This window comes from Xenopus laevis, chromosome 8L (assembly GCF_017654675.1).
Source record: "Xenopus laevis strain J_2021 chromosome 8L, Xenopus_laevis_v10.1, whole genome shotgun sequence".
NCBI classification, from domain to species: Eukaryota; Metazoa; Chordata; class Amphibia; order Anura; family Pipidae; genus Xenopus; species Xenopus laevis.
The window spans coordinates 133,928,946-133,950,231 of record NC_054385.1 but is presented as its reverse complement, the minus strand read 5'-3'; the positions used below and the strand labels follow the sequence as shown (position 1 = coordinate 133,950,231).

At 46.4% G+C, this 21,286-nt stretch overlaps 1 protein-coding gene across 9 annotated transcripts; it reads right to left on the bottom strand.

Annotated features, from left to right (window-relative positions):
• Window positions 1-1,372: 1,372 nt before the first annotated feature.
• On the bottom strand, window positions 1,373-19,698 carry LOC108699470 (pre-B-cell leukemia transcription factor-interacting protein 1). Of its 9 annotated transcripts, XM_041573836.1 has the most exons (14): window positions 19,541-19,695; window positions 17,727-17,799; window positions 16,880-17,036; window positions 8,820-8,906; window positions 8,271-8,343; window positions 7,673-7,740; window positions 7,455-7,590; window positions 7,107-7,193; window positions 6,667-6,882; window positions 6,068-6,091; window positions 5,905-5,972; window positions 5,001-5,126; window positions 3,054-4,426; window positions 1,373-2,864 (listed from the first exon to the last, which is right to left on the bottom strand). In XM_041573836.1, the coding sequence occupies exons 4-14, from the start codon at window positions 8,877-8,879 to the stop codon at window positions 2,168-2,170; spliced, it is 2,928 nt and encodes a 975-aa protein (XP_041429770.1). In that variant the 5' UTR covers window positions 8,880-8,906; window positions 16,880-17,036; window positions 17,727-17,799; window positions 19,541-19,695; the 3' UTR covers window positions 1,373-2,167. The 9 variants fall into 9 exon arrangements, with proteins under 9 accessions (XP_041429770.1, XP_018087052.1, XP_041429771.1 ...); XM_018231563.2 differs by lacking the exon at window positions 17,727-17,799 and having other exon boundaries at window positions 19,541-19,698; XM_041573837.1 differs by lacking the exon at window positions 16,880-17,036.
• Between the last annotated feature and the right edge of the window lie 1,588 nt (window positions 19,699-21,286).

Below are 21,286 nucleotides of genomic sequence, written 5' to 3'. Positions count from 1 at the left end.
GGGAGGTATGCAACATCATCATCCCACTTAAAGGAACAGTTCAGTGTAAAAATAAAAACTGGGTAAATAGAGTGTATGTGCAAAATAAATAATGTATCTAATATAGTTAGTTAGGCAAAAATGTAATGTATAAAGGCTGGATGTGTAACATAATAGCCAGAACACTACTTCCTGCTTTTCAGCTCTCTCAAACTCACTGAACAGAAATGTCCCATGTGGCTCCCCTTATAGTCACTGACTAACTCAGAGTTAGAGAGCTGAAAAGCAGGAAGTAGTGTTCTGGCTATTATGTTATCTTGAATAACAGGATATAAAGCACACCATCCTCAGGCTTTGCCTTTTACACATTTTATTTCAGCAGAAAATTCACACACAAGCTTTCAGGGGAGAACCCCTTCCTCAGGTCTGAGGAAGGGGTTTTCCCCCGAAAGCCCCTGAAAGCTTGTGTGTGAATTTTCTGCTGAAATAAAATGTTTAAAGGCAAAGCCTGAGGATGGTGTGCTTTATATCCTGTTATTCAAGATAAGGAATTTGTCTGACTTGGAGGCAGCTTGGGAGTGGATTCACCCAGAAAGAAGTAAGGGGTGTGATGGAGAAAAATTGTACTTGGACTGGCTATTATGTTACACACCCACTCCCTCCAGCCTTTATACATGACATTTTTGCCTAACTAACTATATTAGATACATGTTATTTTTTACCCAGTCTGTCTATTTACCCAGTTTTTATTTTTATACTGAACTGTTCCTTTAACTGTCTCTTCTCCAGTGTAACAATCCCAACTTGCCTTTCCCCATAACTGATCCCTTCCATTCCCTTTATCAGCTTAGTCGCTCTTCTCTGTACTTTCTCTATTTCATTACTGTCCCTTATATATTTATATATAGTGATCATATCCCCCTTATATATTTATATATAGTGATCATATCCCCCTTATATATTTATATATAGTGATCATATCCCCTTATATATTTATATATAGGATCATATCCCCTTATAATTTATATATAGTGATCATATCCCCCTTATATATTTATATATAGTGATCATATCCCCCTTATATATTTATATATAGTGGATCATATCCCCTTATATATTTATATATAGTGATCATATCCCCCTTATATATTTATATATAGTGATCATATCCCCCTTATATATTTATATATAGTGATCATATCCCCTTATATATTTATATATAGTGATCGTATCCCCCTTATATATTTATATATAGTGATCATATCCCCCTTATATATTTATATATAGTGATCATATCCCCTTATATATTTATATATAGTGATCATATCCCATTAAGCAGCACTACATACCAAACCCCAGTGTCTCAGAAATAAGAGGAGAGGAGAAATAAACACACAATTCCTCACTACTTTATTATTTGATGTGACAGTGCAGTAAAGCAGAGGTTCAGCTGGGGGTTAAATCTAATGAACAGACGACACTCAGAAGGAGACGCCCCTAATGCAGAGTTGTGTGTACATGAGGGGCACAGGGCCTGGCACAAGTCATTACCCAGACACTGGTGTAATTAGAAGTAGAAGACAAATGCACACGTTACATGGAGTGGCCCCTGCTGCTCCTCATGACTAGGGGCCACAGCTGATATTCCTATTGTGGAGCTGCAGCAATAAAAGTGTTGTCTCTTGCTCTGGAGACACTGGGCATGTTGTGCCTATAGGATATTGTGGGACAGATATGGGCACCCCAGGTTATGTCAGGGGGCAGAACATCAGACATGGGGTCAGGCCTGGGTACAAACATCATGAGCACAAAGGAACCGCCGATTCTGATTGGCTGAGAAGCTGAATACAAATATAAAGACACTGGTGAGAGACTTGAGGTTTTTGGGTAAATGGACACGGCATCATCTTACACACGGGGGGTCCCACCCAATAAGATTTATAACAAAAGAACATTGTGGGGACGGAGCAGTATTACTGGTGGGAGAGCAGATATAAAGGGGGGTTACAAGGCACAAGGGGGTTGAGGCATGTGAATAGCAAGGTCAGTGTGACTGTTCCCTATACGTAAAGTACAAGTTTCCTAATTCCATAATGGGGACACAGAGAGGCAAGAACAGAGTAACTCAGTGCAATAAACTGGCCACCATTATAAGGTTTAGCTTTCCCTTTAATCAGCTGCCGGCTCTTTATCTCTCCCTGTCGGACTTCTTCTCCTCCTTCCAGTGATGCTGGTGCTTCTCCTTGTGGTGGTGCTTGTCGTGGTACTGACCATCCTTTGTCCATTTCGGGCTCCGTGTAGGATCCTCGTACCTGTGGCCGGACCATTCCTCCTTGCTGTAGTAGGGTGCAGGGGGGCCGTGTTCTTTCCAAGGCTTATGGCTTTGGGGGTGTAGGTGGGCTTGCTCCCTGGGCTTCTCATAGTGGGGCTGGTTGTACTGTTTGTGTTGGTGTTTATGGGCATAGTCTTTGCCCTGGCCCCACGCCTGCCTATCCCCCTGTGGGTACTTCTCTTTGCCGTACTTCTTGCCATGCTCCTCCCCATGCTGATAGTCCTGGTGCGTGTACTCATAATCGGGGTTCACTTGCTTCTCATAGTGGGGTTTGTGCTTGTGAAACTGCCCCTCGTCAGAGGATGCCCCATGAGGGTAATTTGATTGCTCATTCTCCCTATGACGTGCTTTGCCTGCATTGTATTTATCATTCTGATATCGCTCCCCGTGGCTTTTGTCTTTGTGGTACTTACGGTTATGGTGGGCATGGGCCTCCCCCTCGGGATACGCTGATTTTGGGGGCCTCTCAATATGTCTCTCTTGCGTTTTATCATGGGGTTTGGGGTAATTTTTCGCTTCAGGCTGGTTCTTCTTGTGATCTTTGGCAGCCAATCTAGAAAATGAATTTATGGAGTCCTACAACGTTATTAGATGAACTGCAGGTAACACTCTCCTCCTCCAGCACCCACTCACCCCTCACTCGCTCAGCCCAGACACCCCACTCAGGGAGTATTGGGTATATTGCCTGAGATTATACTGGGCCCTATCAAATATCTGAGAAAGTGCCAACACACTGACTTACCTCTTCTTGCTGAGAGCGGCATCTCCAAAGAAGCTGGTATAGACGTATCTCTCAAAGTCATCCACAATATCGTCGTCCCCAGTCTCTCTCCTCGCTAATTCCTCCAGGAAGTCTTCCATGTCGTCTACAAAGTCCCGGAAGCGGATCTTGTGGTGGGAGAAGACGGGCCCATCGAAGAAGCCGTCCAGAAGTGGGAGGAGCTCTGGGAGGGTCTTGGAGAGCTCCACTTTGGCCAGGTAACTATGAAGAACATCTTCCAGTTGCTTCCTCTGAACTGGTTTCAGTTCCACGTTAAACAGATCCATGCCGTCCTTCCTGGCACACTCTTCCACTCCGGAGCAGCCTTCAGGGATGCGGTACTGGTGATCAGACAGTTTCTTCCAGAATTTGTTGTGGTCGTGGTGTCGGTGATGAGAGTCCTTCCCATGTGCTTGGTCTTCTTGCTCTTTCTGTTGGCTGTTCTTCTCCTCCTGCTTCTGGCTCTTGAAGTCTCTCTGTCCTTTGCGAGGGTGGAAATTGCCCCCTGTCTCTTCATGAGGCTGGTGATGCTTTTCCTTCCAGTCCCTCTCAGAGGTCTCGTACTGGTGCTGTTTTGGGTCTCTCTCTTTGTCCCTCTGCTCTCTCTCCCATGGCCGGTATTTCTTCTCCTCCCTCCTATCCTCTTGCTGTTCATACTTCTTTCTTTTCCACTCTTCATGCTGAGACTCCTTACCCTGATCCCTCCAGTGTTTTGAGGAGTGATCGTGTTTGGTGAACTCCCCATTTGATAATGAAGTCTCAGGTCTCCGTAATTTTTCCCCCTTCTTCCACTCTTTATGACCATGGTCTCTCCTCTCATCTTTGATTTGTTGCTTCCTCTTCTGGGCATGCTCATCATACTTCTTCTCCCAGGTTTCTGATCTTTGGAGCTCCAGGGCCAGTCGGCTGCTCATGTCGGAGATTTTTGCAGGCAGTTGCTGCTCATCCTCAGGCTCTGCCAACTGTGTATTCAGATTCTCCAGGTCTGTCCTGATGGAGGTCAGTAAGAGTCTCTGCTTGTCCAGCTCCTGGCGAAGCATCTGTGACTCCGCCACAAGAGTTTCCTTTTGGGAGAGAAAGCCTACGATCTGATTTTGGGAGGAGTCCAGCTCTGCTTTCAGCTTTGTGTTCTCTAAGGTGAGAGCCTCCTTCCCCTCCGTGCTCCCTTCCATGGCCTCCACTTTCTCTTTCAGGGCCTGCAGTTCCTCTTGGGCAGAGAGATGCGTTGTCTCTTCCTTCAGCAGCGCCTCCTTCAGTCTCACATTCTCTTGCTTAAAGTCATGATGTAAAGGAGCAGCGGTTGTGGTTTCCCCTTCACTGACATTTAACATCCCTTCCAGTTCCTCTTTTTGGGCCTGCAAGAAACAGGAAGTGGCTTCAACTTGCATCAATAACTACATGGAGTCAATACAGGTCATAATTCACTTCCCATCACTATTTATTATTCAACAGTCTCAGCTTAGTGCTCCCCATGGAATGTGTGAGACCAGTGAGACCAGTGCACTGTAAGAGCAACGTGCCCCAGAGATAGGGTTGCCACCTGGTCGGTATTTTACCGGCCTGGCGGGTAAAAATGATGCTTGATGCAGGGCCGGATTTGTGGCAAGGCCGCATAGGCCCGGGCCTAGGGCGGCAAAAAAATAGGGGCGGCATGCCGCCCAGCCGCATTATGGGGATGTGTGCGTCCCCATTCAATTACAGCAGCTGCGCCGGCGTTTTGTCGCCGGCGCGTTGGGAAGGGGAGGTGAGGTGGGCGCTAGGACCGCGCGGTCCGCCGCCTGGTCGGACCGCGCGGCCTAGGGGCGCCCCTCATTGAAATCCGGCGCTGGCTTGATGCCAATGTTATTAATAGGAAGAAATGGCAAGAATATAAGTAGGCCGGTATTTCTTTCCAGAAAAGGTGGCAACCCTACCCAGATCCCCAGTTACCTGCAGTGTGGCCTGCACAAGCCGGATTTCCTGGTTTTCCTTGGCCACTTTGTCCAGAAGGCTGTTCATTACTTGTAAATTCCCAGGATCCCCGGTAAAATCCGCTGCGTGTTGCTTCACCCACTCCTATAGAAAAGCACAAAGAGAGTTCCCATCACAGACACCCATCTGAACACCCTATATCAGACTCCACTATACTGCTATATAGCCATGGCCTCTAGTGTCCTATAGACACCCACCTCAACCCCCAAACTCCCTATATCAGACCCCGCTATACTGCTTAACTATTGTTACGTGTGACTGGTGCATTAGCCGAGTGCCTAAGTGTTGGGGATTATGTAACAAGTAAAGTGCATGGGGTTCACGCAGGAAGGACATGCACCTCATCTAAATACAATGTGGGTCTAAAGGTGCCCATAGACGCAAAGATCCTATCGTGTGAATCAAGGATTTGTACTATTTTCGCACCGTGTGTGGAGAGTCCCGACATTTTTCGTCCAGCGGAGATCAGTCGTTTGGTCGATCAGACAGGTTTGATTTTGTCCCGACCGTCCCATCGGAGCCCATTGCGCTCTCATCGTAATCAGATCGTTTGGCCATAGGGCTGAACGTTCAGATTACCCCCGATAATGCCATGGCCGTTAGTGGTGATGTCGCCAAACGAGCGGATCTTTGAGTCTATGGCCACCTTTATACCTAATGGGAGTGGCTGGGTAACTCAGGGGTGTCATCATGCGCTTCCAGTGATTTTTCTACTTATTGGCAGGGCCCTAGTCCAGGCAGCTAGGTGATGAATGGGTTAATAATTGGGGTCCCTGAGCAGACCGGCATAAAAGATTTGATTGACAATGTGCGCAGGGGGGGGGCATATAAAGTGGCCAATGACAGAAAGCTTGGCACTCACCTGTATGGCTACAATAGCCGGTGTCTCCCCTCCACTCACACTGCGCAGCTGCACACTCTCATAGGGGTCTGTGTGTAGAGACAAGAGACAGCTCAGAGACTCTCCCCACCCAGCTCCATAAACATAATGTAGCACTCACACTCACACTCACACTCACACTCACCTTCCTCTGTCATCATTCCGCTGCCTGAAACACAAACCAAAAACTTATTAGTGCCTTTTCACCAGCACCCAACACTGTCCCACTGCTCTCCCATTACAGAACTAGAGTGTAAGCTCTTTGGGCAGGACTCCTATTATACCACTAGAGTGTAAGCTCCTTAGGACAGGGTCTACCATTAGACTACTAGAGTGTAAGCTCCTTGGGACAGGGTCGCCCATTATACCACTAGAGTGTAAGCTCCTTGGGACAGGGTCTCCCATTAGACTACTAGAATGTAAGCTAAATGGGTCAGGGTCATTATCCCATTAAAATGTAAGCTTCTTGGGGCAGGGTCTCTCATTAGACTACTAGAGTGTAAGCTCCTTGGGACAGGGTCTCCCACTAGACTACTAGAGTGTAAGCTCCTTGGGGCATGGTCTCCCATTATACCACTAGAGTGTAAGCTCCTTGGGACAGGGTCTCCCACTAACTACTAGAGTGTAAGTTCCTTGGGGCAGGGTCTAACATTATAGCACTAGAGTGTAAGCTTCCTGGGTTACTATACTCCTTGCTGTTCATGGCCCTGTCAAGAGCCATACTAGAGAACAAACATGTCAGACCTGAGAAGAGCAGGAATGCGAGGGCTAGGAGTGCCAGGGCAGAGATGATGCACTTGTTGAGAGTCAAGCTGAGTGTCATGTCTGTCTCTTGCTCTGGGGTCTCTCTGGCAGCACTAGGAGCAACATTGAGTGGCGCAGCCCCCCGCACTGCACGTTTCCTGAGCCCCTCCACATCTTCTTCACTGCTAGAGCAGCTCACCTCCTCCAGCTCCTCATCTGTAGCACACAGAGACAATGAGACACACACACTCATCACAAGGTGCAATTGTACAGCACAAAACAATTTCACACACCTCCCCGCACTCTAATCACACTCACCCAAAATGATCAGAAACCCAAGTGATGGCAGCAACAGATAATGTGCCCCTAAAGCTCCCCTATGGTATGACCCGCTCCCCCCATGCAGAATTGCCATCAGCAAATCATGCCACACGCAGCACCTGGTGCACTATGGGAGTGCCGCCCCCAGCTCCTCAATCCTCCCCAGCTGGCATGGAAGTAATGGCTGAGCCTGGCAAGGAAAGTCTCTTGAAGACAAGAAGGAGACAGACAGGAGGGCAGGTTTAATGGCGTCTATAAATGAAGGAAGAAACCACACAAGTGCGGGGGTGTCCTGTTGCTTATGTGCGGGGGAAGTGTAAGGATGACGCTAGTGGGTATATGTGGTACAGTGAGACGCCAGTACCAGGGGCACAGGGATATCATATACAGGATCATGCACTCCATTCTGTCCCAGCAAGGGGCACACACACACATATATATATAGGAAATCTTATCAGGCTACTCACCCACGTTCCTTGGCACGTCTGAGCTGGGCTTGGGGTGCAGCGGCTCCAGCTCGGGGGCAGGTATTTCAGGCACCTCAGGGTCAATGAACAACTGCTCCTCATTGGTGAGGGTGGCAGCAGGCTGAGGCGGGGTCTCCTTAGGAAACAGAGAGAAATATGTGGGTGTCATTGTGTATATTGGGGGGCAGCACTGGGTAACAGACACCCCTCAGTCCCACCTCACTGCCTCTGGAAACAGCCGACCCATCTGTCTGTGTGGCTCCTTGGTCTGTGTCAGTATCACAGGCTGAATGAGACAGAAGCAAAAGATCAGCACCCAACAGCATTCTGGGTATTCCCAGCTCACACTGCCCAAAGACCCTTAAACGGGTGCTTCCCCTTTAAGATAACGTTTAGAATGGCTAATTCTAAGCAACTTTTCAATTGGTCTTCATTATTTATTTTTTATCGTTTTTAAACAGTACACCTTCTTTGTCTAACTCTTTTCCAGCTTTCAAATGGGGGTCACTGACCCCTCCATCTGAAAACAAATGCTCTTTTAGGCTTCAGATGTATTGTTATTGTTACTTTTTATGACTCATTTATTAGTCAGGCCTCTCCTATTCATTTTCCAGTCTCTTATCCATATCAATGCATGGTTGCTAGGGGAATTTGGATCCTAGCAACCAGATGGCTGAGATTGCAAACTGGAGAGCTGCTGAATAAAAAGCTAAATAAGTAAAAAACCACAAATAATAAAAAATAAAAACCAATTGCAAATTGTCTCAGAATATCACTCTCTACATCATACTGACAGTTATTTACTGCTGCACTTACCGACGGATTCCTCCTCCAGTTGGACTTGGGAGGTGGCAGTTTGGGAGGCCCCTAAAGTCTCCACTGGGAAGCCCTGCAGAGAAAGAGGAGGAGTCAGATACAGATCAGAAGGAACACAACTGTCCATTACAGCACGGGCACGAACTACCTTTTTAGTGTTAAAGGGTAACTAACAGCAAATAATGAAATATATGGGGTATTGGGGCAGGAAGAGCGGTTTATAATGGGTGTGTACAGTAGGCCCAGCGGCTAGTCACTGTAACACCACCCAGCAGTTTCCCTGAGTCATAGAGGAATGTCGGTAGCCGTATCAGTTGCCCATGAAGCAGCATCTCTGTGGGGCCGTTTATAGCTCAGGACTTATGTCCCAACAGCTGCACTGCTCAGTCTCCCTGCACACACGCCCCACAGCACCCCCTTCCCCTGTTTCACTGCACAGAGACACTAATGGAAGGGAAGCAAAACCAGTGCTGGATTGTAAGCTCTTTAGGTCAGAGAACTGATGTAACCCCCACATAGGCTTATTTACTTACATAGACAGCCACTTACCTCATTATTAGTGATCACCCAGTTATTCTCTGAGTCCCTGCTCTCCGCTGCACCCGACATCTTGTTCTAGATCCACCCTGTCCCTATCTATGGGGGGGAGAGAAGTACAGGAGGGTTCAGTAGGTTCTGCACTTATAATAGAGACTCAGCTCTGCACCCACTCACCTCCCTGCTCTATACACAACTCACACACACAATCTTTATCTGACATGTAAATCAGCCAATACCCAAATATTCCTGCACTGCTGTCACACACACGGGTAACGCTGCTACACTACAACTATAGCAGCATAGGTATTCCCTGTACTAAGCACAATTCAGCAGGAACAGCCCCCTAAGTTTGCTCCTAGTCTGTACAGAGAGATCCCATAAAACTATGGCAGCATAGGTATCCCCTGTACTAAGCACAATTCAGCAGGAACAGTCCCTAAATTTGCTTATAGTCTGTACAGAGAGATCCCATAAAACTATGGCACATAGGTATTCCCTGTACTAAGCACAATTCAGCAGGAACAGACCCTAAGTTTGCTCATAGTCTGTACAGAGAGATCCCATAAAACTATGGTACATAGGTATTCCCTGTACTAAGCACAATTCAGCAGGAACAGTCCCTAAGTTTGCTCATAGTCTGTACAGAGAGATCCCATAAATCTATGGCAGCATAGGTATTCCCTGTACTAAGCACAATTCAGCAGGAACAGTCCCTAAGTTTGCTCATAGTCTGTACAGAGAGATCCCATAAAACTATGGCACATAGGTATTCCCTGTACTAAGCACAATAAAGCAGGAACAGTCCCCTAAGTTTGCTCATAGTCTGTACAGAGAGATCCCATAGAACTATGGCACATAGGTATTCCCTGTACTAAGCACAATTCAGCAGGAGCAGTCCCTAAGTTTGCTCATAGTCTGTACAGAGAGATCCCATAGAACTATGGCAGCATAGGTATTCCCTGTACTAAGCACAATTCAGCAGGAACAGCCCCTAAGTTTGCTCATAGTCTGTACAGAGAGATCCCATAAAACTATGGCAGCATAGGTATTCCCCTGTACTAAGCACAATTCAGCAGGAACAGCCCCTAAGTTTGCTCATAGTCTGTACAGAGAGATCCCATAAAACTATGGCACATAGGTATTCCCTGTATTAAGCACAATTCAGCAGGAACAGCCCCTAAGTTTGCTCATAGTCTGTACAGAGAGATCCCATAAAACTATGGTACATAGGTATTCCCCTGTACTAAGCACAATTCAGCAGGAACAGTCCCTAAGTTTGCTCATAGTCTGTACAGAGAGATCCCATAAAACTATGGTACATAGGTATTCCCCTGTACTAAGCACAATTCAGCAGGAACAGTCCCTAAGTTTGTTCATAGTCTGTACAGAGAGATCCCATAAAACTATGGTACATAGGTATTCCCTGTACTAAGCACAATTCAGCAGGAACAGTCCCTAAGTTTGCTTATAGTCTGTACAGAGAGATCCCATAAAACTATGGCACATAGGTATTCCCTGTACTAAGCACAATTCAGCAGGAACAGTCCCTAAGTTTGCTCATAGTCTGTACAGAGAGATCCCATAAAACTATGGCAGCATAGGTATTCCTCTGTACTAAGCACAATTCAGCAGGAACAGTCCCTAAGTTTGCTTATAGTCTGTACAGAGAGATCCCATAAAACTATGGCACATAGGTATTCCCTGTACTAAGCACAATTCAGCAGGAACAGTCCCTAAGTTTGCTCATAGTCTGTACAGAGAGATCCCATAAAACTATGGCAGCATAGGTATTCCCTGTACTAAGCACAATAAAGCAGGAACAGTCCCCTAAGTTTGCTCATAGTCTGTACAGAGAGATCCCATAGAACTATGGCACATAGGTATTCCCTGTACTAAGCACAATTCAGCAGGAGCAGTCCCTAAGTTTGCTCATAGTCTGTACAGAGAGATCCCATAAACTATGGCACATAGGTATTCCCTGTACTAAGCACAATTCAGCAGGAACAGCCCCTAAGTTTGCTCATAGTCTGTACAGAGAGATCCCATAAAACTATGGCACATAGGTATTCCCTGTATTAAGCACAATTCAGCAGGAACAGCCCCTAAGTTTGCTCATAGTCTGTACAGAGAGATCCCATAAAACTATGGTACATAGGTATTCCCCTGTACTAAGCACAATTCAGCAGGAACAGTCCCTAAGTTTGCTCATAGTCTGTACAGAGAGATCCCATAAAACTATGGTACATAGGTATTCCCCTGTACTAAGCACAATTCAGCAGGAACAGTCCCTAAGTTTGTTCATAGTCTGTACAGAGAGATCCCATAAAACTATGGTACATAGGTATTCCCTGTACTAAGCACAATTCAGCAGGAACAGTCCCTAAGTTTGCTTATAGTCTGTACAGAGAGATCCCATAAAACTATGGCACATAGGTATTCCCTGTACTAAGCACAATTCAGCAGGAACAGTCCCTAAGTTTGCTCATAGTCTGTACAGAGAGATCCCATAAAACTATGGCAGCATAGGTATTCCTCTGTACTAAGCACAATTCAGCAGGAACAGTCCCTAAGTTTGCTTATAGTCTGTACAGAGAGATCCCATAAAACTATGGCACATAGGTATTCCCTGTACTAAGCACAATTCAGCAGGAACAGTCCCTAAGTTTGCTCATAGTCTGTACAGAGAGATCCCATAAAACTATGGCAGCATAGGTATTCCTCTGTACTAAGCACAATTCAGCAGGAACAGACCCTAAGTTTGCTCATAGTCTGTACAGAGAGATCCCATAAAACTATGGTACATAGGTATTCCCTGTACTAAGCACAATTCAGCAGGAACAGTCCCCTAAGTTTGCTCATAGTCTGTACAGAGAGATCCCATAAAACTATGGCAGCATAGGTATTCCCCTGTACTAAGCACAATTCAGCAGGAACAGTCCCCTAAGTTTGCTCATAGTCTGTACAGAGAGATCCCATAAAACTATGGTACATAGGTATTCCCTGTACTAAGCACAATTCAGCAGGAACAGTCCCCTAAGTTTGCTCATAGTCTGTACAGAGAGATCCCATAAAACTATGGTACATAGGTATTCCCTGTACTAAGCACAATTCAGCAGGAACAGTCCCTAAGTTTGCTCATAGTCTGTACAGAGAGATCCCATAAAACTATGGCAGCATAGGTATTCCCTGTATTAAGCACAATTCAGCAGGAACAGCCCCTAAGTTTGCTCATAGTCTGTACAGAGAGATCCCATAAAACTATGGTACATAGGTATTCCCTGTACTAAGCACAATTCAGCAGGAACAGTCCCTAAGTTTGCTCATAGTCTGTACAGAGAGATCCCATAAAACTATGGCAGCATAGGTATTCCCTGTACTAAGCACAATTCAGCAGGAACAGCCCCTAAGTTTGCTCATAGTCTGTACAGAGAGATCCCATAAAACTATGGTACATAGGTATTCCCCTGTACTAAGCACAATTCAGCAGGAACAGTCCCTAATTTGCTTATAGTCTGTATAGAGAGATCCCATAAAACTATGGCAGCATAGGTATTCCCTGTACTAAGCACAATTCAGCAGGAACAGTCCCCTAAGTTTGCTCATAGTCTGTACAGAGAGATCCCATAAAACTATGGCACATAGGTATTCCCTGTATTAAGCACAATTCAGCAGGAACAGCCCCTAAGTTTGCTCATAGTCTGTACAGAGAGATCCCATAAAACTATGGTACATAGGTATTCCCTGTACTAAGCACAATTCAGCAGGAACAGTCCCTAAGTTTGCTTATAGTCTGTACAGAGAGATCCCATAAAACTATGGCACATAGGTATTCCCTGTACTAAGCACAATTCAGCAGGAACAGTCCCTAAGTTTGCTCATAGTCTGTACAGAGAGATCCCATAAAACTATGGCAGCATAGGTATTCCTCTGTACTAAGCACAATTCAGCAGGAACAGTCCCTAAGTTTGCTTATAGTCTGTACAGAGAGATCCCATAAAACTATGGCAGCATAGGTATTCCTCTGTACTAAGCACAATTCAGCAGGAACAGTCCCTAAGTTTGCTTATAGTCTGTACAGAGAGATCCCATAAAACTATGGCAGCATAGGTAATTCCCTGTACTAAGCACAATTCAGCAGGAACAGTCCCCTAAGTTTGCTTATAGTCTGTATAGAGAGATCCCATAAAACTATGGCAGCATAGGTAATTCCCTGTACTAAGCACAATTCAGCAGGAACAGCTAGTAGTTATGGCTAATAAAATAATCAGGGGCGTAACTACAGAGGAAGCAGACCCCGCGGCTGCAGGGGGGCCCAGGAGGTATAGGGGGCCTAAATGTCAATAAATATTGGTAAAACAGGACAACCTCTGGAAATGTTGGGGGCCCTAAAATTAATTTGCTGTGGGGCCCAGTAGCATCTAGTTACTCCACTGAAAATAATAGATATGGTTAAAGGGGATGTTCACCTTCCAAACACTTTTTTTTAAGTTCAGTTGTTTTCAGAAATAAAGACTTTTTTCAAATACTTTCCATTATTTATTTTTTACTGTTTTCCCAAAATCTAAGTGTAAAGTTGAATGTCTGTGTCTCTGGTGTTTGAGTGACAGCTCAGTAATTCAGGTGCAGATTCTCAACTGTTACAATTTTACAACATTTCTCAGCAGCATTTCTGGAGTATTAGTAACTATTGTATCAAGTCTAAGGGTAAGGTCACACTGAGCATTTCGGGCTAGAATGAAAAATCGCCGGCGCTAAGCACACGCTGCGATTCGTTTTCCGAAGTCGCGCAAAGTTTCCTCACTGGGAAACTTCCCTACCCTTAAAGCTGCCTTTAATGAAATCCAGGGATTCAGCTCAGCAGGGACAAAGATAAGAAATCTTTGTCCCAGAGCTGCTTAGCAAAATGTCACTTTACACTTCAATATTAGAAAAATGGTAACACATAGAAAATGGAAAGTAATTGGAAAAAGTCTTTATTTCTGGTGATCTATCTAAAGGCAACTAGTTGTTTGAAGGTGAACAATCCCTTTAATAGGAGGACAGTTACAAGATAATAGCTGTGGCTAATAGGATGCAGGAAGTAAACATTGATAGAAAGAATATCATTATAGTCTCCATGCGCTTTGTTCCATAGCAACACTGCAGGACTGACTATAATAAATAAATGTGAGGCTCCTGAGAATGTTACATGGGGTACTAGTAGCACCATTACCCAGACTGCGGGCAGTAACAGCTCCAGCAATAGAACAAGTCGAGGTATATTTAATCAGCAATAGCGCCACCTTGAGTGTGTGTGTGGAACCAGTGTGGAAAACCCTTCCTCAAAATCCCAGTGAGGACAAACATATACCCAGTAATTAGCCTAATTAACTGCAATCATGGTCACAAAGGCTGTCCTGCAGTTAGCGATGCACTACCTGGGCAACACTCACATCATGACTCCAGCAGGCAGCAGCATTCACAGTGGGGCCCCAGCAGGCAGCAGCATTCACAGTGGGGCCCCAGCAGGCAGCAGCATTCACAGTGGGGCCCCAGTAGGCAGCAGCATTCACAGTGGGGCCCCAGCAGGCAGCAGCATTCACAGTGGGGCCCCAGCAGGCAGCAGCATTCACAGTGGGGCCCCAGCAGGCAGCAGCACTAGGGTTGCCACTGGCCGGTATTTTACCCAATGTTATTAATATGGAAAAAAGATAAATATATAGAAAGGCTGGTATTTTTTTGCAGAAAAGGTGGCAACCCTAAGCAGCACTCATGTTGTGGCCCCAGCAGGCAGCAGCACTCACAGTCTGGCCCCAGCAGGCATCAGAATTCATGTTCTGGCCCCAGCAGGCAGCAGAATTCATGTTCTGGCCCTAGCAGGCAGCAGCACTCACAGTCTGGCCCCAGCAGGCAGCAGAATTCATGTTGTGGCTAGGGTTGCCACCTGGCCGGTATTTTACCGGCCTGGCCAGTAAAAATTATGACTGATCCCAATGTTATTAATAGGGAAAAATAATAAATATATAAGAAGGCCGGTATTTTTTTCCAGGAATGGTGGCAACCCTAGTTGTGGCCCTAGCAGGCAGCAGCACTCACATTGTGGCCCCAGCAGGCAGCAGCATTCATGTTGTGGCCCCAGCAGGCAGCAGCACTCACATTGTGGCCCCAGCAGGCAGCAGCATTCATGTTGTGGCCCCGGCAGGCAGCAGCACTCACATTGTGGCCCCAGCAGGCAGCAGAATTCATGTTGTAGCCCCAGCAGGCAGCAGCAATCACAGTGTGGCCCCAGCAGGCAGTAACAATCACAGTGTGGCCCCAGCAGGCAGCAGCACTCACATTGTGGCCCCAGCAGACAGCAGCACTCACACAAAAACATTTTGCTTATTGCATGACCTGAATGTCCTGGTTAATGGAGCACTATGCACCCAAGTCATTTGTTCTGTTTCAGGGGCTCAGGGAAAGAGCAGTGGGAGCTGTGGGTGGAGCCTACAATAATGAAGGAAATGCTGATGTGCATGTGGATTGGGCTGTCTGTGGCCAAACATGGGAAAAAGCAGCATGAGAGGAATTCTTTGGGAAGAAGCATTCAGCTGGCAGCTCCTCACTAACACGTGATTGGTTGGTACAGCAGGGCCGCTGGGTGCTACATTATAGACTCTTGTGCTCACACAACCATTGCACTTGTCTCTTTATGGAATAGTGGGAGCTGTAGATTAACAACTCCCAGCTAAGTGAAGTCCCCTAGTTTAAGTGGAGGGGAGCTAAATAGGTAGAAGATGCAACATTCCTCTGAGACAAACACTATACAAGTGCCCCCTTATAGCATTTAATGTGCCCACCATAATGGCCATGTAATGCTATTCATCACTTGCCAACCTGCGCCCCTCCTGCCAAATGGATCCAAAATAAAAACCCAAATAAGAACCAAGACTCCCAGAGTTGCCTTGTGCCTCCCACCCAACTCATCAGCTTGTGCTGCTACAAATCAACTGAGGGGCACAGGTTCCCATGAAAGTGACAGAGAGGGGCAGGGTGAGAGGGGCAGGGTGAGAGGGGCAGTGAGAGGGGCAGGGTGAGAGGGGCAGGGTGAGAGGGGCAGGGTGAGAGGGGCAGAGTGAGAGGGGAAGAGTGAGAGGGGCAGGGTGAGAGGGGCAGGGTGAGAGGGGCAGTGAGAGGGGCAGTGAGAGGGGCAGGGTGAGAGGGGCAGTGAGAGGGGCAGTGAGAGGGGCAGGGTGAGAGGGTCAAGCTGAAGGGCAAAGTCTGGCCAAGAGAGGAGAATGAAGAGCGTTGTTAGGGGCAACGGCAGAACAAATGTGGGATAAATAAGTTGGATGTGGGTTCCTGGCAAGGTCCAAAATGTGAAGTGCAGATCAGTCACACAAGGGTGCTGGGGAGAGAGGATTTAACCCTTAGCAGGAGAGACGAGGGGCGGGGCAGAGCTGTGCAAGGCTACATTTAGTGGTACCTACAACAGGAAGGCAGATCTCTAGTAGATTAGAGAGAAACGAGGGCCCACGTTCAGTGTAACGGATGAGTGTGACATCTGAGCTCACACTTCCACTAACAGAAGATCTATTAATAAACTCACTATATAACTATATACATAACTATACCTGCTATATGGCGAACCCCAACTGTTTAACCCCAGAGTGGGGCAACAGCACCCTCTGAACAGAGTAACACTCACCTCCCTGCAAGGCTACAAAGTGCTCCAGCTGAAGTTGCTGCTCACACACCCACCCTGTACCTTACTACCCACACTTACTACCCACACCTACTACCCACACTTACTACCCACACTTACTAGACACACTTACTAGACACACTTACTACCCACACTTACTACCCACACTTACTACCCACACTTACTACCCACACTTACTACCCACACTTACTAGACACACTTACTACCCACACTTACTAGACACACTTACTACCCACACTTACTAGACACACTTACTAGACACACTTACTACCCACACTTACTAGACACACTTACTAGACACACTTACTAGACACACTTACTACCCACACTTACTACCCACACTTACTACCCACACTTACTACCCACACTTACTAGACACACTTACGTTTGTTTACAAGAATTCCATAAAAGGAGAGCTTTCCCTAATGCTGTGACTCCCTGCTCTGCTGGTTCCCGGGAGTTGCGCTGGGAGTAGTGTGAGGACGGGGGAGACAGAGGCTCTATGCTGAGACTGAGCCTGGAGGGGGGGTGCTGTGATGACACTGCAGAAACAGGAGACAGGGGCTGAGACATAAATAGTGAGTGAGACAGTGAGAGAGTGTTAGAGACACTGATGTAACATGTGCTGACATTACACAGAACACACAGAGCCCCCCACATTGTGCCCCCAAAATATCTCATTTACCATTTGTATCTGTCCCATGAGCCACTCAAACATATAGCCCCTCCCCCCACTCTCAGGGCCCATATAATCAGGGGGAGGGGCTTGTGGGCTCTGGTTATTTGTGTCATTAACATCAGCTCCACCCACACAGGGCTTAGCAACCCCATAGCAACGGCCTCATGGCTGGCTTGAAATGAATGGACAGAAACACACGGAATATAAATTGACTCCTCCCACATACACCCCCCAACCAACCAACTTCACTCGCTCAACTGATTATTATTCTCACTGACACTGTGTCATTTAGTGCTGGGGGGTCAGTGTAATTGGGGGGACAGTCTATGTATGAGACAAGGAGAGTTACTATAGTAACAGAGGTATTTTGGCTTCTCCCAGGGCAGGGGGCATGTTTACTCTCTGGGCTACTAATGTCCCCCCGGGGCAACAAAGGTAAGTAGTGTGGGGTTATGGGGGTAAGAGGGGTAACAATCGCTGCTGCAGACTGACAGCCTGGTGTCCAGGAGTCTGAACTAAGTGCGGCCCCCCATCATTCCTGGAGAAGTCTCACCTCTAACCTGTAGGGTCACTGGGGCCACAGCCAATGAGCTGCTGGGTTTGTGCCAGATCTTCTCAATCAGATCCTACAGGTAGAGAGGCAGCAAATCATCACACAGGAATGAGCAGCCTGCAAGTGGCCGACCCCTGAGTGTGTGACCCGGGGGCCGAGACTAGTGAAACAGGGACATGTCTGTGTGTCATGTGATTAGTGTAATAACTGGCCTGGACATCACTCCCTGTCACTCACTGCCCCTAAACTTTCCCTCCTGAGCCCAAGAGAGAAGCACCAACATGTTCCTCTCCCCCCGTACTACAACTCCCAGCAACCTCTGCACACAGCTCTCATCCAATGCACCTTTTGTAACTACCTCCCCACTCACTGAGTGACCCTGAAACCCTGTGTACTTCCCTGACTCACAACTCCCTGGGACCCTGTGTACTTCCCTGACTGACAACTCCCTGGGACCCTGTGTAATTCCCTGACTCACAACTCCCTGGGACCCTGTGTACCTCCCTGACTCACAACTCCCTGAAACCCTGTGTACTTCCCTGACTCACAACTCCCTGGGACCCTGTGTACTTCCCTGACTCACAACTCCCTGGGACCCTGTGTACTTCCCTGACTCACAACTCCCTGGGACCCTGTGTACTTCCCTGACTCACAACTCCCTGGGACCCTGTGTACTTCCCTGACTCACAACTCCCTGGGACCCTGTGTACTTCCCTGACTCACAACTCCCTGGGACCCTGTGTACTTCCCTGACTCACACCTCCCTGGGACCCTGTGTAATTCCCTGACTCACAACTCCCTGGGACCCTGTGTAATTCCCTGACTCACAACTCCCTGGGACCCTGTGTAATTCCCTGACTCACAACTCCCTGGGACCCTGTGTACTTCCCTGACTCACAACTCCCTGGGACCCTGTGTACTTCCCTGACTCACAACTCCCTGGGACCCTGTGTACTTCCCTGACTCACAACTCCCTGGGACCCTGTGTACTTCCCTGACTCACAACTCCCTGGGACCCTGTGTACTTCCCTGACTCACAACTCCCTGGGACCCTGTGTACTTCCCTGACTCACAACTCCCTGGGACCCTGTGTAATTCCCTGACTCACAACTCCCTGGGACCCTGTGTACTTCCCTGACTCACAACTCCCTGGGACCCTGTGTACTTCCCTGACTCACAACTCCCTGGGACCCTGTGTACTTCCCTGACTCACAACTCCCTGGGACCCTGTGTAATTCCCTGACTCACAACTCCCTGGGACCCTGTGTAATTCCCTGACTCACAACTCCCTGGGACCCTGTGTAATTCCCTGACTCACAACTCCCTGGGACCCTGTGTACCTCCCTGAAACCCTGTGTACTTCCCTTACTCACAACTCCCTGGGACCCTGTGTACTTCCCTGACTGACAACTCCCTGGGACCCTGTGTAATTCCCTGACTCACAACTCCCTGGGACCCTGTGTACTTCCCTGACTCACAACTCCCTGGGACTGACAACTCCCTGGGACCCTGTGACTGACAACTCCCTGGGACCCTGTGTAGTTCCCTGACTGACAACTCCCTGAGACCCTGTGACTGACAACTCCCTGAGACCCTGTGACTGACAACTCCCTGAGACCCTGTGACTGACAACTCCCTGAGACCCTGTGACTGACAACTCCCTGAGACCCTGTGACTGACAACTCCCTGAGACCCTGTGACTGACAACTCCCTGAGACCCTGTGACTGACAACTCCCTGGGCGCCATGACATAATATTTGTGAATGTGACAAGAGAAAGAGAGAGAAGCGGCAGAGCGCAGGCCGGTGTCTCACCTGATTACGGGAGAGTCTCTCGGTGTCAGTCCCGTTCCCGCTGCCTCACACTCGCCTCACAAACTTCTCCGCAACATCAACTTGTTGCTCCGCATCCCACGTGACGCCGACGCGCCAATCAGCGCTTCCCCCAGCAAAAGCTAAAGCTATAACCTTCCATTTCGTCCGAGTGAAAACTGGCTCCGCCCCCTGAATATCTCGGCTGGGAAAGTGACAGGTGCAGAGACAGCTGGAGGGGCGGAGCCTGAGGGAGTGGGTGCAGGTGCAGTACAGAGGGGAGACTATTCAGCTACTGACCCACACAGCTTGCACTCTATCATTTGTGCCAGGGGAAGTGTCATATTGTATATCAGGAGCAGCTTCATTAGCTCCTGTATCACACGCCTCCAGCATTCTGCAAATACACAGAGTTGAAGCCACGCCCTTTGATGTGGCCACACCCCCGAATTACCTTCTTCATTTTAGAAAATTTGGCAGGTTATGAAAGTTTGAACACATTTGTTTCTTTTTCTCAAATTTTTGCTAATGAAGGTGAATTGCCCTTAAGGGTCAGGCCACACAGACCGTTTTGGGGAGATTTGGTCGCCTGGCGACTAATCGCCTTGTTTTTGCGGCAACCAATCTCCCCAAATGCCTTCCCTGCGCCGGCTAAAATGTAAATACGCCTACGCTTACCACACGTGGCAATTCATTTTCCGAAGTTTCCTTGTGATATCATATCCCCTTATATATTTATATATAGTGATCATATCCCCTTATATATATTTATATATAGTGATCATATCCCCTTATATATTTATATATAGTGATCATATCTCCCTTATATATTTATATATAGTGATCATATCCCTCTTATATATTTATATATAGTGATCATATCCCCCTTATATATTTATATATAGTGATCATATCCCCCTTATATATTTATATACAGTGATCATATCCCCATATATATTTATATATAGTGATCATATCCTTATATATTTATATATAGTGATCATATCCTTATATATTTATATATAGTGATCATATCCCACTTATATACTTATATATAGTGATCATATCCCACTTATATATTATATATAGTGATCATATCCCACTTATATATTTATATATAGTGATCATATCCCCTTATATATTTATATATAGTGATCATATCCCCCTTATACATTTATATATAGTGATCATATCCCCTTATATATTTATATACAGTGATCATATCCCCATATATATTTATATACAGTGATCATATCCCCATATATATTTATATACAGTGATCATATCCTTATATATTTATATATAGTGATCATATCCCACTTATATACTTATATATAGTGATCATATCCCCTTATATATTTATATGCAGTGATCATATCCCCCTTATATATTTATATATAGTGATCATATCCCCCTTATATATTTATATATAGTGATCATATCCCTCTTATATATTTATATATAGTGATCATATCCCCCTTATATATTTATATATAGTGATCATATCCCCTTATACATTTATATATAGTGATCATATCCCCTTATACATTTATATATAGTGATCATATCCCCTTATATATTTATATATAGTGATCATATCCCCATATATATTTATATACAGTGATCATATCCCCTTATATATTTATATACAGTGATCATATCCCCATATATATTTATATATAGTGATCATATCCCACTTATATATTTATATATAGTGATCATATCCTTATATATTTATATATAGTGATC